This window comes from Eubalaena glacialis, chromosome 20 (genome assembly GCF_028564815.1).
Source record: "Eubalaena glacialis isolate mEubGla1 chromosome 20, mEubGla1.1.hap2.+ XY, whole genome shotgun sequence".
NCBI lineage: Eukaryota > Metazoa > Chordata > Mammalia > Artiodactyla > Balaenidae > Eubalaena > Eubalaena glacialis.
Window position 1 is genome coordinate 9,922,895 of NC_083735.1, and position 25,011 is coordinate 9,947,905.

Below are 25,011 nucleotides of genomic sequence, written 5' to 3' on the forward strand. Positions count from 1 at the left end.
TGATAATTTTAATATCCTAAAACCTAGGAAACATGTCAAATATATTAGATGAAAAGGAAAAAAATAAAGCTCTTTTTATCTATCAACAGGAGAAGAATAACACAAAGTAAAGCTTTCCTCATATGTTGAGAGAATGATCTACAATAGCTGTTGGTATTCTCAGTTTAGGCTTTACAGATCTAACTTAATTGCCTGGATTTATGCAAAAGCTAATGTCTTTGGCATTCTAAATAAACTTGAAAGTGAATTAAAATATTTCAGACACAGTAGTCAATTAAATTTTCAAAAATACCACAATGCCATAGCAAATAACTAAATTATTTTGATTTTGATTTTCTTCTAAGTTATCACTGTAGTTTATCTGAGACACAGATCAGTATGACGCTAGCAATATGGGTCCTTCAGACAGTCTTGGTATCTTGCCCTGTGCCAGGCTGTTAGATTGAATTGTGAGAGCTAGAGTGGGGTTGATCCGAGTGAGTTTCTTGCAAACATCAGTAATTTGTTTTGCAGGCACTACACAATTGAAACAATCACTTACCAAACTAAGAAATTTCTTGTGCAGTGGTATGCCCTTCCATTTAAAAGCCACTTTTAAAGATTGTTGCATTTTGTTAGATCTGTATTGGCTTCTTCCTTGATAAAGCCACAAATTAAGGATGATTTGACATACGATTACAACCTTGTGTTTCTGGTTGTAATGATTATGATAGCAGCTGGACAAAATCACTGCCATATGTATGGATATAAGTCACCATTCTAAGAATTATACCTGCATGTCTCTGTGATGCAATGCTGGTAACACCCATATTTCACAAATAAGTTGACTTAGGGGCATTTACTACATGGACAAAGGTCACACAGCTAGTAGGTAGCTGAGGTGAAATTGAACCAAGGATCATTGTAATTCACGAAGTGTGCGCTCCACTCGGCCTCCTAGAGAGATGCTGTTTGGGGAAACTGATACAGTTTTAATCCCTATTGGTAAACATTATCATAAAATTTGATATTAACTTCCACTGATTTTGCATATTTTTTCATAGGTGCACATATTCAATTTCTGAATTTTTCTACCGAAGCTAATCATGACTACCTTGAAATTCAAAACGGACCTTTCCACACCAGCCCGATGATGGGGCAGTTCAGTGGCCCCGACCTGCCTGCGCCCTTGCTGAGCACAACTCATGAAACGCTCATCCACTTTTACAGCGACCACTCGCAGAACCGGCCAGGGTTTAAACTCACTTACCAAGGTAAGGAGTCAAAACACATCTAGGGATGCTTCTTACAGGTAAATTGTAAGGGTAAACCTCCCTAGCCGGTTAAAGGCTTGTACAGCTGGAGTCATTTCTAGTTGGGCACAGTTTTCTGATTGGGAGTGGAGTGGAGTCTTGGCTGTTGTACACACAAGTCAGGACACAGACACAAGGAGCAGGGTCAGCCATGCACTGTCACTGCTTCACCTGAAGTCCCTTGTCTCTCCCCCCAATGGCCGCCATCACCACCTTCAAGCCCTTGGCCCCATCATCAGGTAGCTCCTCTTGGCCACGTGTAGGTATTTTCCCATCAGGACTATGGTGCAGGGAGTCCGTTCACAGTGGAAGTGGGTCTGACCATGTCTCTCGTGCCCTTTAAGCCTTGTCTCAGCTCAAAGTAATGGTTCTATGTACTATTCAAGTCATGTTCAAATTATGCCAGAAAAAAAAATGAGAATGAACCTTACGTGTTTTTAAACCATCAAAATATGAGATCTCTAACAAAAGTTTGAATCTACCATTATCAAAGCATTTTTGACATGTGAAAAAGTTCAAAGTTTTCATTTCAAACACAGTAATTTAGCTGGCCTTTTCTTGAATGTTGTTAATTCAAATGAAGTTGAAAATGTCAAAAGTGGAGTCTTTTTTTAGCACAGCAAAATCACTTGATTTCTTTAATTTCATAGGCTACCCTGGAAAAATAGAGATTTAATATTTTATTACTGAAAGAGGATGACATTTTGTGTAGAACTCTTAGACCTTGTTACTTCAGTTGTTACTTAAAATATAAATTTACGTTTCTAGAATTTGGGTCTCTTAAAATAGGAATCCAGGTAGGAGAAAAAAGAGAGGGTGGTACAGGTTGAGGAATGCAACAGGAGACCTTGCCAGGATTTCTCTAGGTCCGTCTGTGTCTTTCATTCCGTCTCACCTCGATCCCCCTCCATCTCAGCCAAGGGTATCACTTCCTCCTGGAAAGGCTTACACACACACAACAGCGGAAGGGAGACAGCTTCCCCCAGGCCAGCGCGGAGGTCTGCCTGCAACCCTGCTTGTCCTCCGTTTGGAGACAAGAGAATGCTCCGCCTGCTTCCAGGCAACCCCTCCCGGGCTCTAGGCTCTAGAAGGTTTCTTTCTACTCTGTCAGGGCTGTCAAGGCAGGAGTCATCTTCCCTTATTGCATTTCCAGCTGCTACTTCTCTACCAGATCTTTCTCATTAGTGTTTCAAATATACTCAAATTCCTCTCTCCCTCACACACACCCCTGTTTACACTTAATTTTAATGACCCGCATCTTCCTTCAGCTCCCACTTTGTAAGAAACCTCTGGGAGGAATGGTCTACCCCAGCTCTCCCAGCGTCTCCTCCTCTTCCTCACTTCTCCTGCCCACCCGCAGGCATCTGCCTTTAACACCCCCCTGGTGACACGATCGGCCGTGTCGGCAGTTCTTCGTGTCATCTGAGATTCTCCAGTGGGGGTGATGGGACCGGCCAGAGACAGATTAGCAAGAGGAGAACAAGCACAAGTTCATTAACATGCCCGTCGCTCGGACACACAGACACCTGGGAGAACCCAGACATGAGTCACTCAAAGGAGTGGTTAGAACTCGGGTTTAGGTACCATCTGAGGCTAAAACAAAGGAGAAGGGTTTGGGGCTTCTAGGAAGGGGAGGTGGCAATGGGGAGAAAAGCAGGAAATGTGTGGTTCACAAGGGTTGCTGAGTCAGGCTTGTTGTGCTGATTTAACGAGGAGAGAAAGCTCTGCAAACGTACATTTTCTTCGTAAATGTAAATTTCCTCTACAAAAGGGGACCCTGTGCCCTGTTTTTAGAGTTTTCTCCTGCATCTGCTTGTTCTCAAAATACCCCAAGTTTCATTGAGCAAACACGGATGTAGCTCTTTCCAGTACCTACACAAGGACTCAGCAGGCCTGATGGAGTCAACAGCCGTCTCCCGCACAAGTGAGGGACCGCGGGTCCATCCGTCGGTCTCTGTCTCAGCATCCGGGCACTGAGCCTGTGCAGCTGCTGCTGCCTCTCATTCTGCAGACCCTCCCGGACCCTTCCTTCTGCCTGGGCTCCCGCTGCATCCCTCCTACAGCCTCCAGCCCCACCCCGTTTCAGCCAGAAAGCCCCGGCCGGTGGGTGCATTCTCCTCTGGGACCCTGTCCTTCCTGGTACCTTTGTGTGTGAACTGCCCCCTCCCGCCAGCCCTCCCCGCCCCGTCCCAACTTAAAATGACTGATTCTCCACTGCTGCTCAGAGAGGCTTCTCTCCCTCCTGAGGCTGAAGCACCAAAGGCTCCTATAACTGGTGTCAAATGCAAAACAAATTCAGATTTAGTAAGAAGAGACTTCTATTGGGAAGGATTATTTATTGCAAGAGGGGAAGAGGTCTATTGCCATAGAGAGAACAAGGCTCCAGCCATAAGATCAGCAAGCATCTCGAGGGTTAGGAAAAGGCTTTTCCTTCATGGAGAGCAGTAAACAAAGCTAGAAGAGGCTGGGGGTAGGGACTGCAGTGACCAGGCGGGGCATGAGGGGATGTGGGTGAAAGCAGGTCTTTCCCTGAGGCCACCCTGTCTGTGGCCCAGGCTGAGGGTGGGCCAACGTTTAGGGGCCTGAGGGGGAAGAAAAGCATAACTGAAGTTTGGCTTACAAGAGTTTTGTTCCAGTTGACCACTGAGGACTAAACAGTTCAGCTAACCTTTTAAAGGGAAAGCATGGGAATTTGGAGGATTTTGTCAGGTCCGGTCACAGGTAACCAAAGGGCACCTTGACTCTTATCTCAGTCCTGGGGGAGGTGGTTCTTTGCACTAAGTCATTTTCTGAAACACAGAGGCGTTAGGGAAGGGGGTGGGTTTCCTCACCTCAACTTTTCTCTAGGATTCCTGAGCTCAGGTGAACTTTCACATTGTCATTGGGAAGAGGACAGAGCAGGGTCTGAGGGCTCGGATTCTGAAGCCTTACTAGTTAAAGGAATCCCATCCGTGAGCTCCGACCCGGGCCTTGACGCTAACACAGGTTTACTGATAACTAAACTGCTCCTGTGCACGTGACTCCACTTGACTCTTTATCCAGAGTCAAAGAGGAACATATGAAATATGCGAAAGAACCCAAACAGAACACTGAGAACCCAGAAAGAAAAGTGAACTCTGGGTGGTGGTGGTAGAGAGATGCAAAGTCATGCATTCTTAAGGACTGAGGAAAATTCATATGCTGAACTGAGATTTTTACCTTTCCTACAAATGTTTGTGTAGGGGACCCTGCTTTTCTAGGTTCTTGGCTGAGACCCCCTGTAAAAAAAGGCAGATTAACAGTGGAAAATCAGAAGTTAATAACATGCATGCCTGCTGCATACAGGGGAGATTCCCAGGGAACCTGATTAACTCCCCAGCATGGCCCAAGCCACCACCTTAAACACCACCCCAGCTGAAGAGGCAGAAGCTGGGGGGAGTCAGGGGAGGTGAGCAGGAAAGCAGAGGAGACAGGCTTACAGTTGCTGTGCAGATTGAGGCCTTTTTTTCTTCTCCATTGATAAGTTTCTAGAGGTTTAGCCATCTTTCTCTTCCTGGAACAGAGAAAGGACACCCTTACAAAGGGAGTGTTCCCTCATAAATGTATTCATAAATGTCTCTTATAAACAGGTTACCTCTACTCTGTTTTCAGAGATTCCCCCATTTCTGCAGTTTCTTAAAAATAACCAGAGACTTCCCTGGTGGCACAGTGGTTAAGAATCCGCCTGCCAATGCAGGGGACACGGGTTCCATCCCTGGTTCGGGAAGATCCCACATGCCGCGGAGCAACTAAGCCCGTGTGCCACAACTACTGACCCTGCACTCTAGAGCCCACGAGCCACAACTACTGAGCCCGCGTGCCACAACTACTGAAGCCAGTGCGCCTAGAGCCCGTGCTCTGCAACAAGAGAAGCCACCGCAATGAGAAGCACACGCACCGCAACGAAGAGTAGCCTCCGCTCAATGCAGCTAGAGAAAGCCCGTGCAGCAACCAAGACCCAACGCAGCCAAAAAATAACTTAAAAAAATAATAATAACCAGCTCAAAATAATCCTCATGCCAAAGACATATTTTGGGGTGGCAAATTCTGGTCCCCTTCATCTGTCTAGATATAGATTCATCTTTCTTTAAATTAAAAAAGAAGCTTTTGTGAGGATCATAGCAGTGTTCTTCTCTGGACCTCTCCCTCTTAGTTTCCATCCATCAGAGTTGCCAGTGGTGATTTAAAATCCAATTTGTAAGTTTACAGATGCACCTTTCACATGATTAGGCGACCATCAAAAAAAAAAAAAGAAGAAGAAACAACACTCAAATAAATCTCAAATTAAATTATGCTAGTATCCCTGTCATATGTCTGAAATCACAAATATCAACAATTTGTAGTGCCTGTCTCTTGACCACTCAGGCCTGGCCAGAGTAGATCCTGGCACATGGCTGCACCATCAGAACATTAAGGGCAAAAGGTGGTTTGGGCCTGAATTCCTGAGAAGAGGTGCAAGGAGTTTGCAGAGATGGTGAGATTGAAGACTGGATTTCTCTGCACCTGAGTCTGACTTTATGCAGGGTTACAGTCTGTCCTTCCGAAGGGTGTTGTTTATATATATAAATGTTCCTTAAGGTGTTTATTCCAAATGTAGGTTTTAAAATGAATACAGGCTAAGGGCTGGAGACTTTTTAAGAGCTGGGGTGTGGGGCCTTGGCCCTCTGGGTTTGCCTGAATCCCATAACCCTTCAGTCAGCTGCCAGACAAGATGTAGTTACACGGCTTGGAGCCACTGAAGCTCGGCTCCTGTCCTCCAGGGCAACTGCAGAGTGGGGGCACTTATCACCCTTGATGTCACATTTCAGAGGGACGGTCCCCAGGTCCTTGAGAAAGACACACCTGGGCTCTAAAACTGACAAGAGGCTCTTACGAAGATTTACATACATCTCCAAGGGACAGAGGGAAAATACACAGTGACAAGTTTTCTAAAATAAACGCTCTAAGAAAAGAGAGAACAGCAGCAGAGTCTGGATGAAGCCTGGCCAGGTCAGAGGCGAAGGGCGCGTTTGTAGATGAGCCCATGTGGTGTGACATTCAATTGTGAAATAATTTGCATCCCACGTTGAGAAGTTGAATTTTATTCTCTAGGCCCATGGTTCTAGAATTCAAGGGATCCATGACTTGAATGGTAAATATCTACCCCATGAGATATAGATATTATAATTTATATATAATATTAATATACATAATATCTCTATATAAATGTAAAAATACAATTTTAATATTTTCCTCTTAACCTCTAATGATGCGAATGTAGTATTAGCGTTACCTGTGCTTTGTCACCAAATCACAGATAATTCCATGTTTTATTACAATCATTGCAGATATCTCAAAATGTTACTCTACAATATTGTGAAGTGACATTAGTTATTAGACTTGCCACCTGCCATTTAGTGAAATAGCAACACATCTAGTACTATACCACAAGTCTGGCTTTCATCAAATTTTTCTTTCAGATTTTTCCTTTGTAATCTGATGTATTTGTTTATGCATTTAAAATATTAGTTTGAGGTTAGTGGACTTCACCAGAATGCTAAAGGAGTTCATATTAAAACTCTTAGGAAAGCTGGTGGGTAATAAGCTGTTGAAGGTTTAAAAGTGGCTGTCTTAGTCCATTCAGGCTGCTTTAACAGAATACCATAGCCTGAGTGGCTTTTAAACAGCAGATATGTGTTGCTCACAGTTCTGGAGGCTGTGAATCCAAGATCAAGGTGCTGGCAAAGACACGCTTCCTGGTTCCTAGACAGTGTCTTCTCACTCTGTCATCACTTGGCAGAAAGGATGAGGGAGCTCTGTGGGGCCTGCGTTATAAGGGCACTAACCCCATTTATGGGGCTCCACCCTCATGACCTATCACCTCCCAAAGGCGCCACTTCCAAAACCATCACATTGGGAGTTAGGATTCAACATACAAATCTGGGGACACAAACACTCAGTATATAGCAGTGAAAATTGCATTAGTCATATTTTCATTTTTTAAAAGCTTAGTCTCCACGTACATTGTGGACTGTTAAGCAGGCAAGAAGTGGGTTTGGCAAAAAGAGGGAGACTGGAGGTAAAAAGACACGTTTAAGAGGCAATTTTAAAGTTTCAGGCATGGATGGGGACCATGTGCCCAGGCTGAGGCAGTGTGCTTGGTACCTACTGCAGAGGAAACAATGAGGGTGAGGTGGTGGGTGGCGGAGCCTCTCCCTGAGGCTGAAACTTGAAGAACGGGAAGGAGCCGGGGGTGTAAAGAGCAGGGAAGTGTGTCCGGGTGGAGAGAGGAGCTCCCACCTCTCACAGAACAGAGAGGACAGAGCTGGAGTGCTGAGAGGAACAGGGTCTGAGAGGTTTACAGGATGGAGACTGTTTGGGAGTTGGGTGGTAACACATTCAGAGTTTTTTCCAGGTGCAATGTAAAGTCATTGAAGGATGTTAGCAAAAGATAAGTCCCTGCAATGCAGAGAATGGATTGTTGGAGCGGGAGGGAGGAGAGGAGAGAAAGCAACAAACCCAACGAGAAGGGCCCAGGAGAGATGCAGGTCTCAACTTCAACACAGCTTTCTTTCATTGTGTCACCTTCATCTGGCTCTTAGCTCAACTTAGAATTTGAATGGTATTATTGTGAACCCCATGCTCCTCTTTCATGTTTCTGTACATCTTGTGTCTCCCCCTTCCCTATTCCTATTGAAGTGTATTCTGTTAAAATATGAGCATTTCGTTCGTGATCATCATTTTAAACTTGGTTATTACATGGTAGTCTTCACTGTTTGACACGATCTTAGTATTTGAGTCAATAAGAAAAGTATAGCATAATTATTTCTCCTACATCATAAGCTGCCAATTAAGTGGTATATCTCAGTTGATCCTAAGAACTTTTGAGAAGTCTCCCCCATTTTGAATATTCTTAATAGTATATTGAAAAATTTAACTTTTCTTTCTTTAGTGACAAAAGTCAAATACAGATTCCCATGCTAGTACTGTTTGCCATGTAGTTTTGAAACTAGATTTTATCTTATGTAGCTTTAAACCACCACAGTTCAGAAAAGTGTTTTTTGTTTTCTTTCTCGATATTTTCCAGATAGGGTTACTAAGGCCATGTCTACATAGCTCCAAAAGCTACCAATTAGTTCACTCCAAAAAGAATGTTAAAAAAAAAAAAAAAGAGGAAGGAAGGAAGGGAACAACAGTACCACAAAAAGTCTGTGTAGGAATCATTTAGACTAGAGATCATAAAGCTGCTGTGATTGGTTAGCAAAATATTAATATTTTTTAAATTGTCAATATTTAGAATTAGGTTTCACATAATTGGTGAAAGACCCATAGATCCACTTTCCCTTTTCCTGTTGCAATGTCAGGAATGACTTTTGGCCACATTGGCAGGTGGGAGCCGTCCCCTGAAGTGTCAGAGTGACGGCCCTTCCAGGGTGTAGAGGCATTGCCTTCAGAAATCTCCTGCAGTTGCCTGCAAGCTGTGATCCCGCGCTGTCTGCCTGGCCTGTAGGCATGCGAATTTGTGAGTCCGCATCTAGGCCGGACATCTGGTTGGTTGAGCAAATGTTTTATTTACTTGACACCTGACTCTACATTTAAGTATCCACATTTTTAAGAAGAAAAATCCCTAAGTAATACATTTTTTATGTAGGCAGTTAGTTTGCTGTAATTGAGAGATATAAAAATAAATTAAGTAAAAAAGAAGGAGAACACGAATATGAGGCATTCTGATTTCTTGCAGAGTATCTTACCTGACAGGGATGAAACTTAATTAGATAGTTTGTCATTTTATAAAATTTATAAGTTGGCAAAGTGACACAACTCTGATGTGTGTGTGTCACATCAAAATTCCTAGGTTCCACCTGAGATTTATAAGTTAAGCTTATGATTAATAACTCATAAGAAAATGCATAAATCATGCAGATAATTCTTGTCCTTCTCAATGATGTCTGTGTTGTACCCCGTATTCCTAAGCCTTCTCATTTATTTATGACCATATAAAGGTCAAAAATGCTACTAGTAGATGTAGCTGTCTTGAAGTTAAATGACCTACACGGAACTTGAGAAATGAAAGGTGAACTGTGTGAAATAAAATTGAGTCTATGTACCCTACTTCTAAGTCAAAAACTGAGAGATGGGAGATAGGACGAAGATATTTATCAAGTAATTAGATATCAGTCAGAAAATGTAATAGATATCAGAAAGATGACTACATGATTCCATTGGCTGTCACATCAAATGCCTATAATTTAAACACTTGATGCAAATATCGTTTGAGATTGATATATATGAATAATCATTATTTTCCCAGATCCAAACAAAGGATTCTCCTAAGAAAGAGAAAATTCTGTGTGTTATCTTATTCTTGTAGTTATAGGTATAGGCTTACTGGTACTGAGATTTTCTTTTCATAATATTCGTGAAATGTTGCCATATTAAGATTTTTACTGACTTTCTTTTCCTTTTGTTTTTTGTGACTTGACATTTGGCGAAGCTGAATATTTATCTTCCTTCTTTCCTTCTTTCCCTGTTTCCTCTCTTCCTTCCATCCTTCCTTCCTTCCTTCTTTCCTTCCTTCCTCCTCTCCTCCTCCCTCCCTTATCTGTCTTTCTCTCTCTTACTTTCTTTATCTTTCTTACACTATAAAGCATAATTGTTGAATGCCGAAAACTTAAAGATAATTTTAAGTGCTTCAACCATAGGTGGTAAAAACATCTTTTTCCTTTTGCTATATGTGCTATGCACCTTGGGGAAAAAAAAAAAAAGCCAACATAATAGGATATGTTAAATCTGCTTATTCATGCATACAATCACGAAACCATTGCATTTTTAGTGAATTGAATCTATGAGAAAATCGGCTATAGTTTGTGGATACCAATTTTTTCCCCTTTAGGAGGAAAAGCAATTAAACTGCCTTTATGTGCAATGAGCAACTGAAGAATTCATTCTAACTGATTGTGTAAGCACACTCACTGTTCCTTACAGATACGACCACAATTTATACATGAAATTGATACGCCTCTAAGACTGTCGCTCTTTTTCCTTCTAACGTGATATTCTGAGTCATTGAGGAATAAAGGTGGGGAGCTTCCTCTGTTCTTTTCCACCATCTGCATGAGTGAATCAGGCTCTCAACATGAGGCTCTTTATAAAGAAGCCTATTTCACATAAAAATGCTTAAAACAGTGGGTAATACATAGTTGTATCAATTCTCATCCCCTCCAGGGTGTCCTTTTTCAAGATGGAAAAGTGCCTGCAGTGGTGGTTCATGGACTAGACTCTTAGAGACTAGGGTCCAAATCTTAAAAGTTGTCTGATTTCCTCCCTGCAGGTCGTGTGGATTTGCTTTTCCTTTTATGGGTTTGCTGAAAGTAAAAGTAACAATCTCAACCACTTTCTGCCTTAAGAGAGCTATTCCTCTGAACCAAAGGCACACCTGGATGGGTATGTCAGTAGATGTGTCTCCTAGGTGACGGCGCCTTCAGGTGTCCACATCCCAGTTGAGATGTGCCGTGTGCTTCTTCATCAGTCCTCGCCAAGCTCCTGATGCAGTGAAGGGATTCTGAGTCTGATGTGTGAGTCTGTAGTCTTAGTGAGTCGAACAATTCCTTTGCGTCGAAATAAAAGTTTTTCCACCAGGTAAAGGCTATTGTGTAAAAGGATTCCTGGGCACTTAATCCTTGGTTGGTCAAAGCACAAGACACAATTGTAGTTGCAACTGTGAATAAGCAATTTGGTGAACCGTCCTGCAGGGGAGCCTTCAGGCAGTGGGAAAGGCATGGGATTGGCTGCAGCCTTAACAGCAATGTAGGTGGATGTCATCAGTAGGTTCTGGGATCAAGGTGTTCACATAAGGAACACAGAACATTTAGGTGGACAATCTATCTTAAAAACGAGAACTAGGATTGTCTCCTCATTATAAAGGGAGGTGATGTGTTATCCTAGCCATGACAACAGCCACTCTGGGAAACTGGTGAGCTTATGTATGTGTGCCTTTGAGAAATTCCGTTGACTACAACACGAACCTTAGCCACTTCTGTGACCAGATTAATCTTTTCATTGAGAGGAAGCCGAGGACTTGAAAAGGGCTTGGAGGTCATATTCAGCGTAGACCTTGATGCAGCCTGCAGTCTCTCCTTCCTGTAAGGAGGCTGTTTTCTTGAAGTATTTCACACAGTCCCCGTATTAGAAGTTGCTTCTTCCCCCTGGTCTGCCCCCATCTGATAACTGGCTCAAGAGCTCTGCCTGGAGTGAGGGAATTTCATCATAGAAACCAGACATTTCTTACAGTCAAGACTAAGCCTTGCTGAACTGATATATACAAACCATGTTCATTGCGTTTATTATCTCTTAATTCTTGTGAATAAGATAGGTATCTTCGTTCTCCTTTCGTAAATGAAGAAATGAGCCTCTGGAGTGGAAGTGGTTTGGTCAGCATCCCAGATCCATTAGATGGGAGACCCAGGTCCAGCTCAAGTCCCTGGGCTCCCTTCCAGCACATCCCAGGGCCTCTACTATTTTACAAAACGACCTCCAGGCTCTTGTACGTGCTTCAGAAACCTGTTTCTCTGTTGGTTGATGATTCTCTTTCTAATTCAACTTCTCAATGATAGATCTGACAACAGATCTTGTAGAACAACTGGATAACACCTCAGAAAGTCTTTAGGAGTTGTCAAATATGGAAATATATGAAAATATATGAAATATATGAAGGACTTGATGTCCTTCAGTAGAAACAGAATTTGTTTGAAAATGGTGATTTTTACTTCTCTTTATGCTAGAAGTGACTTCCTTATCAAATTCCGGTGAAGTGGTCTTTTCTTTTTCTCTCTTAGTTGTTTTTTTTTTTCTCAAATTAAAATGTGTTATATTATTAAAGCGAGTTTATGGGAATTAATGACCATGAGTGATGAGTACAGAACAACAAAACTGTGCTTAGATGAGGGTTCTGACACTTGGTTGAGTGCTTCTTCACTCTCAAGCCCAGAGGCCACATTAATTAAACTCCCACCTCTGAAACCAGGTATATGGACACATCACAGATATTCAGAGGTACATGGACATAGACAATGCAGGTAATACAAAACCTACTGCACCTGTGCTAAACAGCACACAATGGGAATCTTTCCAAAATTCATCTATTTTTTGCATACTAAAGAATTATTTTTATTACTTCTTTTTAGTTACTTTAATTCAGACACCTAATAGTCCTGTAGATCAATGCATGTATCACTGTGTAAGTATGACCATGAGTCAAACTTTGGGAAAGACATTTTTTATAAAAAGAGAATGTGACTTATGACTTAGTTGAAAATTTGGGAATATTGATATTGATATTTAAATAGTGAAGGACTCCATTAAATAAGAGATTTAGAACAAAGACCTAAATATAGTGTCACTGATACTTATTTATACTTAGTGTATAATTCACAATTGAAAACAAGTTTAATTGGGATTGTACATTCTTAAGAAAACTCTGCAATGTGGGGTTTGTATTATGTCTTTTGCCTGGCAGATATGATTTATGTGATAAAGAATGGGTCCTGGCTTTTAAAAACATGTCTCTGTCCATTTGTAAACATGTTCTAATGCCTCTCCTGTGGCTTGGCACATTTCATTACTAGGTTCTCCCCTTGTAAGAGCTGTAGACCATGAACAGGGGCAGGGGCTCTGGGAGGACGGCCTCCGGAGCTCCTCTCCTGGAACTCCCCACCTTATCTCAGAGAACTGACTTCCTTCTGTCCTTGGGCCCCTCCTGTTCCCTCTGCTGAAGAGTCTCCCTTTCTTGGGCATTGCCTGACTTGCATCTTCTCCCCACTCAGATCTCAATTTCAGTGTTAATTGTTCAAGGAAGCAGTTTTTGATCACCCTCACTTACCTTCATCCTGGGGGGTTTTTTCCCTTTATTTTAGTCCTTATTTCTTTAATGATAGTTTGCACAACTTACAATTGTTTTATGTAATTACCAATGTATTGATTTATTTGTGTCTGTTTCCCTAAATAGAATGTAAGTTTCATGAGAGCAGGACCCATTTCTGTCTAGTTTCCATTTGTAACTAGTATTTATAACATAGTAGACACTCAATACATGATTTTTATCTTACTCAATAAATGAATAGGTAATAAAAACTATAGTCCTGCCTACCTGGGCTGGCATTCTCTCTCTCTTTTTTGTCCTTTAATTCCTATACAGGACAACTGTGTTAGTGCCATTAAGAAAAGAAAGAAACAACACTTTTTCTTTTAATTTTAATCAAGGGTAACATAGAGCTGTTGGACTTAGAAAGGCAACCCTGAAATTTCTATCTCAATCCCTTTCACAGAGTTTAGATGACGGGTAGAAATAGGCTGGCTTTATAAATCCCTAAAGAGACCTTGAATGCCGGTCTTAAATTATGCCACAAACCACATAACACATGTAGGGAAATGCATTGTGTGACATATTATTAGTGTGTGTGATGAACGTGTGGAGCATGTGTGTGTGAGTCTGTGCTAAATGCTGTTTCATGTGACCGTTCATCAGGAATCTCTGTCACCGTTACCTCCTTCATGATGCACTGTGATAATTGTATTGATAATTGTATTGATACCCTAAGGGCACCGCTAGAGCATGAACAGAATCTTTCAGGGAGGGTAGGGTGATGTTGAACATGGTTTTATTTGATTTTCATCCCATGGAAACTGGCAATCCGTTTTTGATAGTTTTTACTTTTTAAGTTTTATCATTAGCAGCTGTATTTGATGTATTAGAGGACTCATTTCTCCAACAGAACTTACTGTATTTCAAGCAAAACAAGAATGAGAACAAGCGGCTGATTTCAGTCGAAAAGACTATAATAAAGGAGGAAACTGGCTAATAGTTGAAATGCAGCATGGGAGTCTCTGTACTTTTTCTGAGCATAGGTCTATAAGGTAACTTTAACTCAAACAGCAATATTGCGAGGAGGGAAATGATGCACTGTGGTATTTGCCAGGCCTGGCTTTCAGGAACAGGCTGCTTCATGGCCTTCCGAGTGGGGTGGTCCTCGGGAGAGGCAGGCAACCTTGCTGTGTGATTGACAAGTGGGCCAGGGAGAGAGGCACATTATGGGGAAGGAGGAGAGAGGTGTGGGTGTGTGTGTGGTGTGTGTGCGTGTGTGTGTGTGCACGCGTGCGTGGGTGCGTGCGCGTGTGTGGGTATGAGTCAGCATGGAGGGTCCAGGGCCTCCCTTAGAGAGAGGCTCCCCACTCCCACCCAGAGGGCTCTTCTACCTCCAGGTTCTACTTGGTTCTGGACCCTGGAGGAGCCAATGCGAGGAACTATGTCAAGATGCTCCCAGACCTTGGCCACCGCTGCATCTTCTGCTTTCTGCTTTCTTGCTCCCAATCACTCTTCAACTGCTTATCTGACTCTTGTCCAGAGACGTAGACAATTGCAAATATAAGATACTGAAATTAAGGATTTTTTAACCTGCTAACTATAGTCAGGGTTTAACCGTAGTATCTTGTTGTGAGCTGTGCAGTATCTTTATTGAAAATATAAATGAATAAATATATATATACATATATGACTGCATATATCTATATGTATGTATGTGTATTTCTGTGGCTATTGGAAGATATGACATTACAACATCTTACCTCTTCAGTATTTATGAGTCAAAATATCATAATTTATTTGTTTAGACATTTAGATTACTATAGTGTAAGTAATGATGCAATGAACATATTTAAAGATTTGGCTTTTTCTTTGAAATTATTTTCATAGTAGAGATTTCTGTAAATGGTATTACTAGGTTAAATGTTTAAAAAACTGACTCTTTATGGCTCTGTTCAAATTGCTTTCCCAAAGTTTTATGGCAAATCACGTTGCCATAAATGATTTACCCAGTTGACTCATTGGCATTGCATATTGTTATTTTAAAGAGAAAAGTGCCATTTCAGTACTTTATTCATTAAGAAAAAGCTATTAATAGTAATACTCTATAGCAAATGTTTAACATTTGGCAAATGTTAATTAAGACAAACCCCAAACGCCAGACAGCAACTACACTGATCTCTCACATTGCAAGTGCACTTGTAATATGACCTGATTGGTATCTTTCCATGTGGCCCCCAGAGTATCTTTATGGAACTCTCCAATCCTTGTACCATGAAAAGAGGCCAGTTCATAGTCTAACCCTTACCTGCCCGTGAAGTCTAACCTGAGAGTTTCCAAGCCGTGTACTCCGTGTATTCCGGTCTTAACAATCTGCTTAAATATTGCTCCATTTCACACATGTTCACATGTCCATCAGCTATCACACCGGCTACGATGTTGTCCCTTTCATCTTATTACCAGCATCCTCTTTCACCCCCTCTTTATTCCAGGTTCTAAGTACAGAAACAGTAAGTCTAAAACTCTGGGAAATGTCTGGCACAAATCATGGACCATATAATTTTTCAGGATTTATTTAAAATCACCAATGGTGATCACCTGGTTAAACTAATTATATATACAATGAAAATGTTTATTTTACTTTATTCCCCACGTGAAGGACCTCCATGGCAGTCACTTGCATCCTTTACATTATTATTCCATTTTCAGTTGACTGTGAGAACAATGGTGCCGGGATCGTGCACGGGTCTGTTTGCAGCAGGAATGCATCACAGGGAGAAGCTGAACTGCAGTTCCTCCTGTGTTGGTTCTTCATAGAGTGGCTTTGTTACTGTGTCGGTAGTGAGCTGCCAGCCCCTTTATGTATAAGAGCATAGTCTAGACACTAGATGATCCTTAAAAAACTAAAAATAGAATTACCATATGATCCAGCAATCCCACTACTGGGCATATACCCAGAGAAGACCATAATTCAAAAAGATACATGCACCCCAATGTTCATTGCAGCGCTATTTACAATAGCCAGGTCATGGGAGCAACCTAAATGCCCATCGACAGACGAATGGATAAAGAAGATGTGGTGCATATATACAATGGAATATTGCTCAGCCATAAAAAGCAACGGAATTGGGTCATTTGTAGAGACGTGGTTGGATCTAGAGACTGTCATACAGAGTGAAGTAAGTCAGAAAGAGAAAAACAAATACCGTATATTAATGCATATATGTGGAACCTAGAAAACTGGTACAGATGAACCAGTTTGCAGGGCAGAGATTGAGACACAGATGTGGAGGGCAGACGTGTGGACACCAAGGGGGGAAAGCGGGGGCAGGGGGGGTGGTGGTGTGATGAATTGGGCGATTGGGATTGACATGTATACACTGATGTGTATGAGATTGATGACTAATGAGAACCTGCTGTATAAAAAAATAAATAAAATTCAAAGTAAAATAAATTAAAAAATAAATAAACACTAGATGATGACCTGGTGAGATTCCACTGCTCTGGAGTATGCATGACCCTCCCACCAGAGCAGGTAAGAAGATGTTGAGAAGGCTGCTGATTTAGCTTTAAGATTCGATATTATTACCAAACTCAGGTTTGACTGCTCGCCACTCAAAGGCCAATAATCGAGAGGCAAGTGTCAGTAGAAAGGAAAGGTGCTTTAATCAGAAAAGCCGGCAATCTGGGGAGAAGGTGGCCTCGTGTCCCAAGACCAACTCCCAAGATTCTGCTCAGTCATAACAGTTTTTAAAGGGAGAAGGCCGGGGGAGGGGGGGGCGGTGGGGGGGAGAATCTCAGTGAGTCATCGGGCAGGAGGTTGGGTTCTGCATCGCTGTCCATTACGTGCAGACCGGCTGACTCTCTTCAGATGTTATCTCGTCTGCATGACCTGCCTGCAGGATTGCTAAGGGGGCTCTTGGGGGGTGCAGAGCTAGTCATTCTTTAACTGCTTAATTCCTCATTCTTACCTGTTTTAATCTAGGAGAAGAATCAACAGGTTAGGCAAGGCATGGTGTGCATTCATGAGAGCAAAGTCAGGAGTTATGTTCAGTTGCCTAGTGATCTCATTCCTGTAATCAGGTTAGAGGGGAACAGAAACGAGCAAACAGGAAAGGGGCAGAAGAGCTGCTTTCAGTATCAGGAGATTACACCTAATTATGGATTTGTTAACTCTCACTGATTTATGTGTACATTTTTGAATTACACAGTCTGCAAACATTTATTATCCATCAACCTACCTACAGTTTATTTTAGGGAACACAAAAGACTTAGTGATAAACCACAATAAACAATGTATTATAAAGAGATTGTACTGATAGATAGTAATGGCTAGCGTTATGATTCTACACTTCTTTTTAAGGAGAAAATTAAGAAAACGAAATGGATTTCTTTATTTTATTTGCACTGAACATTAACTGAACTCAACAAAACAACAACCTGTTTCCTAATTAGAAACACTTAGAAAGGAGTGCTAGGATAATTTTCTTTTAAATTAGAAGAAAACCGTTTAGGTCCGTGTTCACCTGACGTTCTTTATAGGCATTTTTTATTATCATCTGTATTTCTTGTTTTTATTAAATTCCCCACATACATTTTTTTTCCAAGGTAAGCATTGTCAAATTTATTTTTGGTATGTGCTATGTAACTTCTAAAGCATACAGTAAGTGTTCATTAAATGCAAATTGTTATAATTCTACTACTAATAATAATTACTGTTTTAACTTAGGATGGTAATGGGCAACTTAGTCAAGACCTTGTTTAAAACTCATATCTAAAAAGTTCACCCTAAGAAGCTGCACGCCATCATATCCCTCCTCTAATTCCAGACTAATTGCACTTGCTATTCCTGAGCTGGGCTCTGTCTGTCTGTTCCAGCCTATGGATTACAGAACTGCCCAGACCCGCCGCCTTTTCAGAATGGGTATATGATCAACTCGGACTACAGTGTGGGGCAGTCGGTATCTTTTGAGTGTTATCCTGGGTACATTTTAATCGGCCACCCAGTCCTCACCTGTCAGCATGGCATCAACAGAAACTGGAACTACCCTTTTCCAAGGTGTGATGGTAGGTTAATCACTTTTCTTGGAAGCGATCTAATTTTTCATGTGTATAATGGTGCATGAAATATTAAATGAATGTATTTGAGAATTCATTAATTTGTTCAACAAATTTTTATTGGGAATCTATTATGTTAAACTCATTCTACTTAGTATTTCAGGAATATATCGTATGCCAGTAAGGTAAAAAAAAAATGAATAGGTCTTGCCCTCAAGGAAACTACAAGGGTAACAGAATAATAAACATGAATATTTATTATGCAAAATCAGGCACAAAGAGCATTTTGATGAATTACAAATACAGAAGATGGTGTTTGCTTGGGAAATCTTTATGGCTAGAGCAGTGCTTAGTTTTACAGTGGTTCCATCAAATTGCTGGATTAGAGGGGAAAAGAGTACTTTCTTTCACCTTAGATATTTTCTATTGTTTAACTTTTATAATAATCATATATTGATTTTGTATTTCAGAAAACTGACTTTATTTTTGTAGTTGGCCTTGAAGGACACGTACTATTTTGCTACTCAGAGATAGGGACCATCCCAGGTAGAAGCAGTAGTGTAAGCAAAGACGTAGTGCAGGAGCAGTCTTAGGAAAAAATTAAGTAGGTCCTTTACTGGTGCATGCAGATCAGATCTGGTTTCAGTGAATATCCCTAGTCTGAGCAGGAATCACTTCTTTAAAGCTTCTGTTTGGCTGTCTAATTTTTATGATGACTCTGAAATTTTTACAATATTAAGTTAAATAGATCAAGTACTTTGTTTATGAAGAAAGCATATGAAATAGAAAAGTTACCATAAACCTAATGTTCTAACATTATAAATACAGTACCTCTGAATGAAAAAATAATGAAATTACCAACTCTGTGGACTTTTGAAATGCTAAATACTTATATCCCAGGGGCAAAAAGGGAAAGGCATCTGGCTGTGTTTGAATTTCTACTGAAGAAGTAAAAAAAATAAAAGCAAATTGGTAGACTTTTTAAATCATATTTTTCACCTGTACTTTTCCATTCTTTATCATTATATAAACAGCTATAAAAGAAAAACATTCACTGTATTTTTTAAAAATATAGTTATTTTAGTTGACTATAAATTTAATAACATAAAATAGCATTTAAAATTATTTTCTAAAACTAAGAATAGCAGTAGCATATCTGGTATTTTTTATTAACACACTTTAGAAACCTTTTGTTCTACTCACCATTTAAAAATTCATATATTTATATATATAAATTACTTTGAATTGTCAGGATTGAAAGCCCTTTTTACTTGCAATTTTTGCCGGAATCCTTTGAATTCATATGTAAACAGGAGACTCCTTGGCTTGATATAAAAAAATAGAATTACGTATTTAATTAGATTTCATTGCTTTTTCAAATCCAACTTTCCAACATGGAAATAACTGCTGGCTTAGAATTATTTTGTCAGTGTGAAGATAACAAGATATATCTTTTTGGATGATATATGATGTGTAATACTACCCAGAGTTGGCCAAACCGTGAAGCTAAAATCCTCCAGACATCCAAGACAGCCCAAGACTCCTGGTACCTCGTGCAAGTTCCAGGACTGCCCCCAAGCCACCCTGAGGTTGGATAATTTACTAGTAGGACTCACAGAACTCAGTAAGCTGTTATACTCAAGACTGTCGTTTATAATAGGAAAAAGACATTAAAATCATCCAAGAGAGTGATGCCCAGGGTGGAACGTAGGGGGTGCCTCACTCTGAGAAATGACCTGTGACAACATGCATGGAGAACGTCCGCCCTGGGCAGCTCAGCTGGGCCTTAGTGCCCAGAGTTTTTATTGGGTCTCCTTCATGTAGGCATCACTGATGATTGCTTATCTAGTGGTTGATAATCAGTTTCCAGACCAGCTGATATCCTGTGACCCAAAGGCCCTGCCCTAAATCGCAGGGCTGGACTTTCTGGCAGGCCAGCCCCATCCTAAGACGAAGGGGTGTGGCCAGGCCCCCAGGAGAAACAAAGACACTCCTATCAGGTATGGCAAAAAATTACCTCCCAGAATCCAGGGCAAATGCCAGACCTTTCTTTAGGCAAGGTCAAATTCTTTACTACGGAGATACTTTTACCATTATGTCTCTCTTCATACTTATAATGTCATAGACAGAATAAAAAATCAAAACACAAGATCCATGTAAAATTCTTATATTGTAAAGCAAGTGTTCCAAGATGTTTTTAATGTCTTCCATATTACATTAAATTCTAAAAAGATAACTGGGGGGTTTATTTTAAAACAAAAGTTATTTTATCTAGAAAAGGTTGCATTTCCAAAAAGTTAAATAAAAAAGTGTCCTATTTCCTGAGAATGGTGGGCTATTCAGATGCCTATCAACGTTCAAGTAAACTACAGTTAGGCCCTCACGGGACACCAGCAGACGCTCTGATTATCCAGTATTCTCACCTAAAATGTATCCTATTGACACAGAGTGGTTTGTCATTTCAGACTTACGCTTGGTATACAGGGCAAGTGTACTGAAAAACACTCTTCAAAGGTCCAGCCCTGTAGACTTCAGAAGAATCTTAGAAAAAAAAAAATAGATACTTTGAACAAGTTCTGGGCGTCTTTATTAAAAACTGAGCAATTCAGACAATTAAGATCCAAGAATTTTAAATCTTAAGGCATCAAGCTTCACAAGTGTATATTAAATTGGTTTGTATGAATATGCTGTTAATTTGCATAAGAATCTGTTATGTAAAATTAGTATATTCTGAATTTATCTGAAAAAAATCTGGACTACAAGTGTGCTCTCTACTAAAATAAATAAATGAAAGTATATCTCTGAAAGTGACTTGAGAAATTTAAGCCATTATTTTTACTGTAACTTAAGAAGTCTCAATTTTTAAAAATGGGTTATACTTGTTAAAATATGGTTAAGAAGGCTGTGGCTTTTTAATTTACTAAATGTAATTTCATAATTAAATATGCATCTACACTTAGATATATAGTTCAAAATTTGAAGTATTTTGTTGACCTAATTAATTCTTTAACACTGAGATATTTATGTAGATATACTTCTAAGGTCTTTTTAAAAAGTTTTAACATTGTGGTAATAATCCACATCTGGTGAGACATTCAGGTGATGCCTCACCTCCATCATATTCAGTATATCTAAGCTGTCTCTAGAACTTGATGGAAATAGACAGCTTAATCATTTGTATGTACTTATTTTCCTCTGGAGAAATACATATAGAAATAACTTGAGGACTTTGATTGGCTATGCTTCTCACAGCAATCCTTCCTCCCAAACTAAGCTCTTTATTCTTAACATAGATGTATGTGTAAAGAGTTACATGCAGTACTCCCACTTCTGACACTTCTGGCCACCAGTGTGTGAGCTCTTCCTAAGCAAGCAATTCTGTGACACCAGATGGATGTCCTACACGGGAACTCAGTTCTGATGCTGTCTCCCTGGTGATGGCTTCAGATCCCCAGGTTACAGACTCAGTCCCACAAGACTGCCCCCCCTCCCTGCCCCAACTTCAGATGCAAATCCAGGTTGTCACCTGTACTTCTGATAGACTGGAGATTCCCATAGTTCCCTCCTCCTGTTGGATTAATTGGCTGGAGCCACTGAACATTTTACTTACTAGGTAACTAATTATCAATACAAAGGATATAGCCCAGGAACAGCCAGATGGAAGAGATGAGAGGGCCTGCAGTCCTCTCCAGGTGCTCCATCCCACCCTACACACACCTCCGCCCTTCCACCAACCTGAACCTCTCTGGACCACACTCCCCCCTTTCTTTTTTCTAAAGGAGGATTCATCACATAGGCACGATTGATTAAATCCTGGGCCCTTAGATTGGAGATTAAGTCGACCCCCTTTCCTCTTCCCTTCCCAGAGGTGGAGGTGGGGCTGAACCTCCAATCACAGGTTGGTTCCCCTGGCAACCAGCCCCCAGGCTTCAGGGCTTTCCAAATCACTGCATTAACATAAACTCAGGTGTGGCTGGAAGGGGCCTGTTATGAATAATAAAAGACAGTTTGATCTGCTTCATCACTTTGGAAATTCTGAGGGTTTTAGGAGTTCTGTGCCAAGAACAGGGAAGAAGGCCAGAACTGCGTGTATTTCTTCTTGTAAGTCGTGCTGCCTCAGTGTATGCTCGTGGATACATAGACGGATATGCGTGTGTTGACTCTGGCCCCTGGGGTGGAGGGGAGTGTGGCATCTGTATCACTCCCACTTGCGAAGTGCAGTGCACAATACCCTGATGGTCTCTCTCCTGGCTGGTGGGTTGCCTGCCCCTCCTGCTGGGACCAGGCTCCTTGGCAGACAGGTGGTTGGCTGTGGTACAGGAACCCCTCCTGTGACTGGATGCTCCCCACTGGGCTCGTGACTGATCTCCACTGGAGGGTCTTCTTTGAATCTCACCCTCAGGGAGAGCATGGGGTGGATGCATTTCATGTGAGCTAGATCACAGGTGTTTCATGTGAGCTGGATCACAGGTGTTTCATGTGAGCTGGATCACAGGTGTTTCATGTGAGCTGGATCACAGGTGCACTGTTGCTTCAAGTTCACCTGAGATGCTGCTCAGACGTGGAACTCAAAACACATCTTTGGTGCCACTAAGGTGAGGGGAAAGCCTCTGGGAAGAGATCCTGGACAGGCCCGAGAAAATGGAGATGCAGCTTTGACTCACTGTTGTAGGGTCGTACGTTTTCTCCCTATAGGCCACACAGCAGGATTTTGCCTTGAGAAAACGTTGCATGTGCATTGACAGTATTATTACCCAAGTTGAATTTTATACTTATTTAGCTTTTAACATCTTTCCTCATCACTACACGGTGTGCAGTGAGGTCTGCAAGGGCAGGGATGGGGTGTCTGTGGGTCTTTGCTGTATCCCCAGCTCCAGCCCCGCTGCCTGGTACATAATAGACTCTCAATAAACACTCATTGAATACATGAGTGAAAGGATTTGTTATTTGAATATCATAGGTAAATCATGGCAAATATATTAAGTGACATAATGTCAGAATGTGTTTTACCAAGAAAATAACCATATCATTTATTTTGACCTTTAAGAGGTGGGCACCATGCTTTTTGTTTGTTTGTTCTGTTTTGTTTTCTTTCCCTCAATGGGAAGGGTACTACTCCATATAATGTGGTTTTAGATGCAAATTAAAGAGTCAGAATGCTAAAGGGAAATCTTAGAGGTATAAATCAATACCAAATGAATAACCTCAAGTCACACATCAGGTATGTCAGCCCAATGGCTTCAACACACATTTTTTTTTTAACATCTTTATTGGAGTATAATTGCTTTACAATGGTGTGTTAGTTTCTGCTGTATAACAAAGTGAATCAGCTATACGTATGCATATATCCCCATATCTCTGCCCTCATGCATCTCCCTCCCACCCTCCCTATCCCACCCCTCTAGGTGGACACAAAGCACCGAGCTGATCTCCCTGTGCTATGTGGCTGCTTTCCACTAGCTATCTGTTTTATACTTGGTAGTGTATATATGTCCACGCCACTTTCTCACTTTGTCCCAGTTTACCCTTCCCCCTCCCTGTGTCCTCAAGTCCATTCTCTACGTCTCCATCTTTATTCCTGTCCTCCCCTAGGTTTTTCAGAACCATTTTTTTTTTAGATTCCATATATACATGTTAGCATATGGTATTTGTTTTTTTCTTTCTGACTAACTTCACTCTGTATGACAGACTCTAGGTCCATCCACCTCACTACAAATAACTCAATTTTGTTTCTTTTTATGGCTGAGTAATATTGCATTGTATGTATGTGCCACATCTTCTTTATCCATTCACCTGTCGATGGACACTTAGGTTGCTTCCATGTCTGGCTATTGTAAATAGAGCTGCAATGAACATTGTGGTAGATGACTCTTTCTGAATTATGGTTTTCTCAGGGTATATGCCCAGTAGTGGGATTGCTGGGTCGTATGGTAGTTCTATTTTTAGTTTTTTAAGGAACCTCCATACTGTTCTCCATAGTGGCTGTATCAGTTTACATTCCCACCAACAGTGCAAGAGGGTTCCCTTTTCTCCACACCCTCTCCAGCATTTGTTGTTTGTAGATTTTTTAATGATGGCCATTCTGACTGGTGTGAGGTGATATCTCATTGTAGTTTTGATTTGCGTTTCTCTAATGATTAGTGATATTGAGCATCCTTTCATGTGTTTGTTGGCCATCTGTATATCTTCTTTGGAGAAATGTCTATTTAGGTCTTCTGCCTATTTTTGGATTGGGTTGTTTGTTTTTTTGATATTGAGCTGCATGAGCTGCTTGTATATTTTGGAGATTAATCCTTTGTCAGTTGCTTCGTTTGCAAATATTTTCTCCCATTCTGAGGGTTGTCTTTTCGTCTTCTTTATGGTTTCCTTTGCTGTGCAAAAGCTTTTAAGTTTCATTAGGTCCCATTTGTTTATTTGTGTTTTTATTTCCATTTCTCTAGGAGGTGGGTCAAAAAGGATGTTGCTGTCAACACACTTATTTTTAAAGTGTTTTCTATTCATTGTCTCACTCATTTTCAATCTCTCGGTTATTTGTTGTCCATGTTTAGTGAGATCTGAGCCCAGCAATGGGATTAATGCAAGGAGGTTGGGTGGGGGTGGGGACACAGTCGCTGACTTCCGCCTGCTGACATTAGTCTAATGGTGAAGAACAGCTGGCCGTGAACTGTAGCACAGGGACAAGTGACCAGACCATGGCCACCTGGAGCCCAAGCCACCAGGAGAGACTTTCAGGGGGTGGTGACATTTGCGTTTTGAAGGAAGAGACCAGTTCACCGGGCGGCAAGGTAGGAGAAAAGCACGTGGGCT

The 25,011-nt window shown here is 41.1% G+C and overlaps 1 protein-coding gene across 1 annotated transcript in view; it reads left to right on the plus strand.

Moving 5' to 3' along the window:
* The window catches only part of CSMD1 (CUB and Sushi multiple domains 1), a 1,818,880-nt gene that overhangs the window by 1,664,738 nt on the left and 129,131 nt on the right, over positions 1-25,011 (plus strand). The window contains exons 41-42 of the mRNA XM_061177359.1: positions 1,044-1,253; positions 18,025-18,213. Of these exons, the coding sequence (XP_061033342.1) occupies positions 1,044-1,253; positions 18,025-18,213 (399 nt within the window). The remainder of the gene's footprint in view (positions 1-1,043; positions 1,254-18,024; positions 18,214-25,011) is intronic.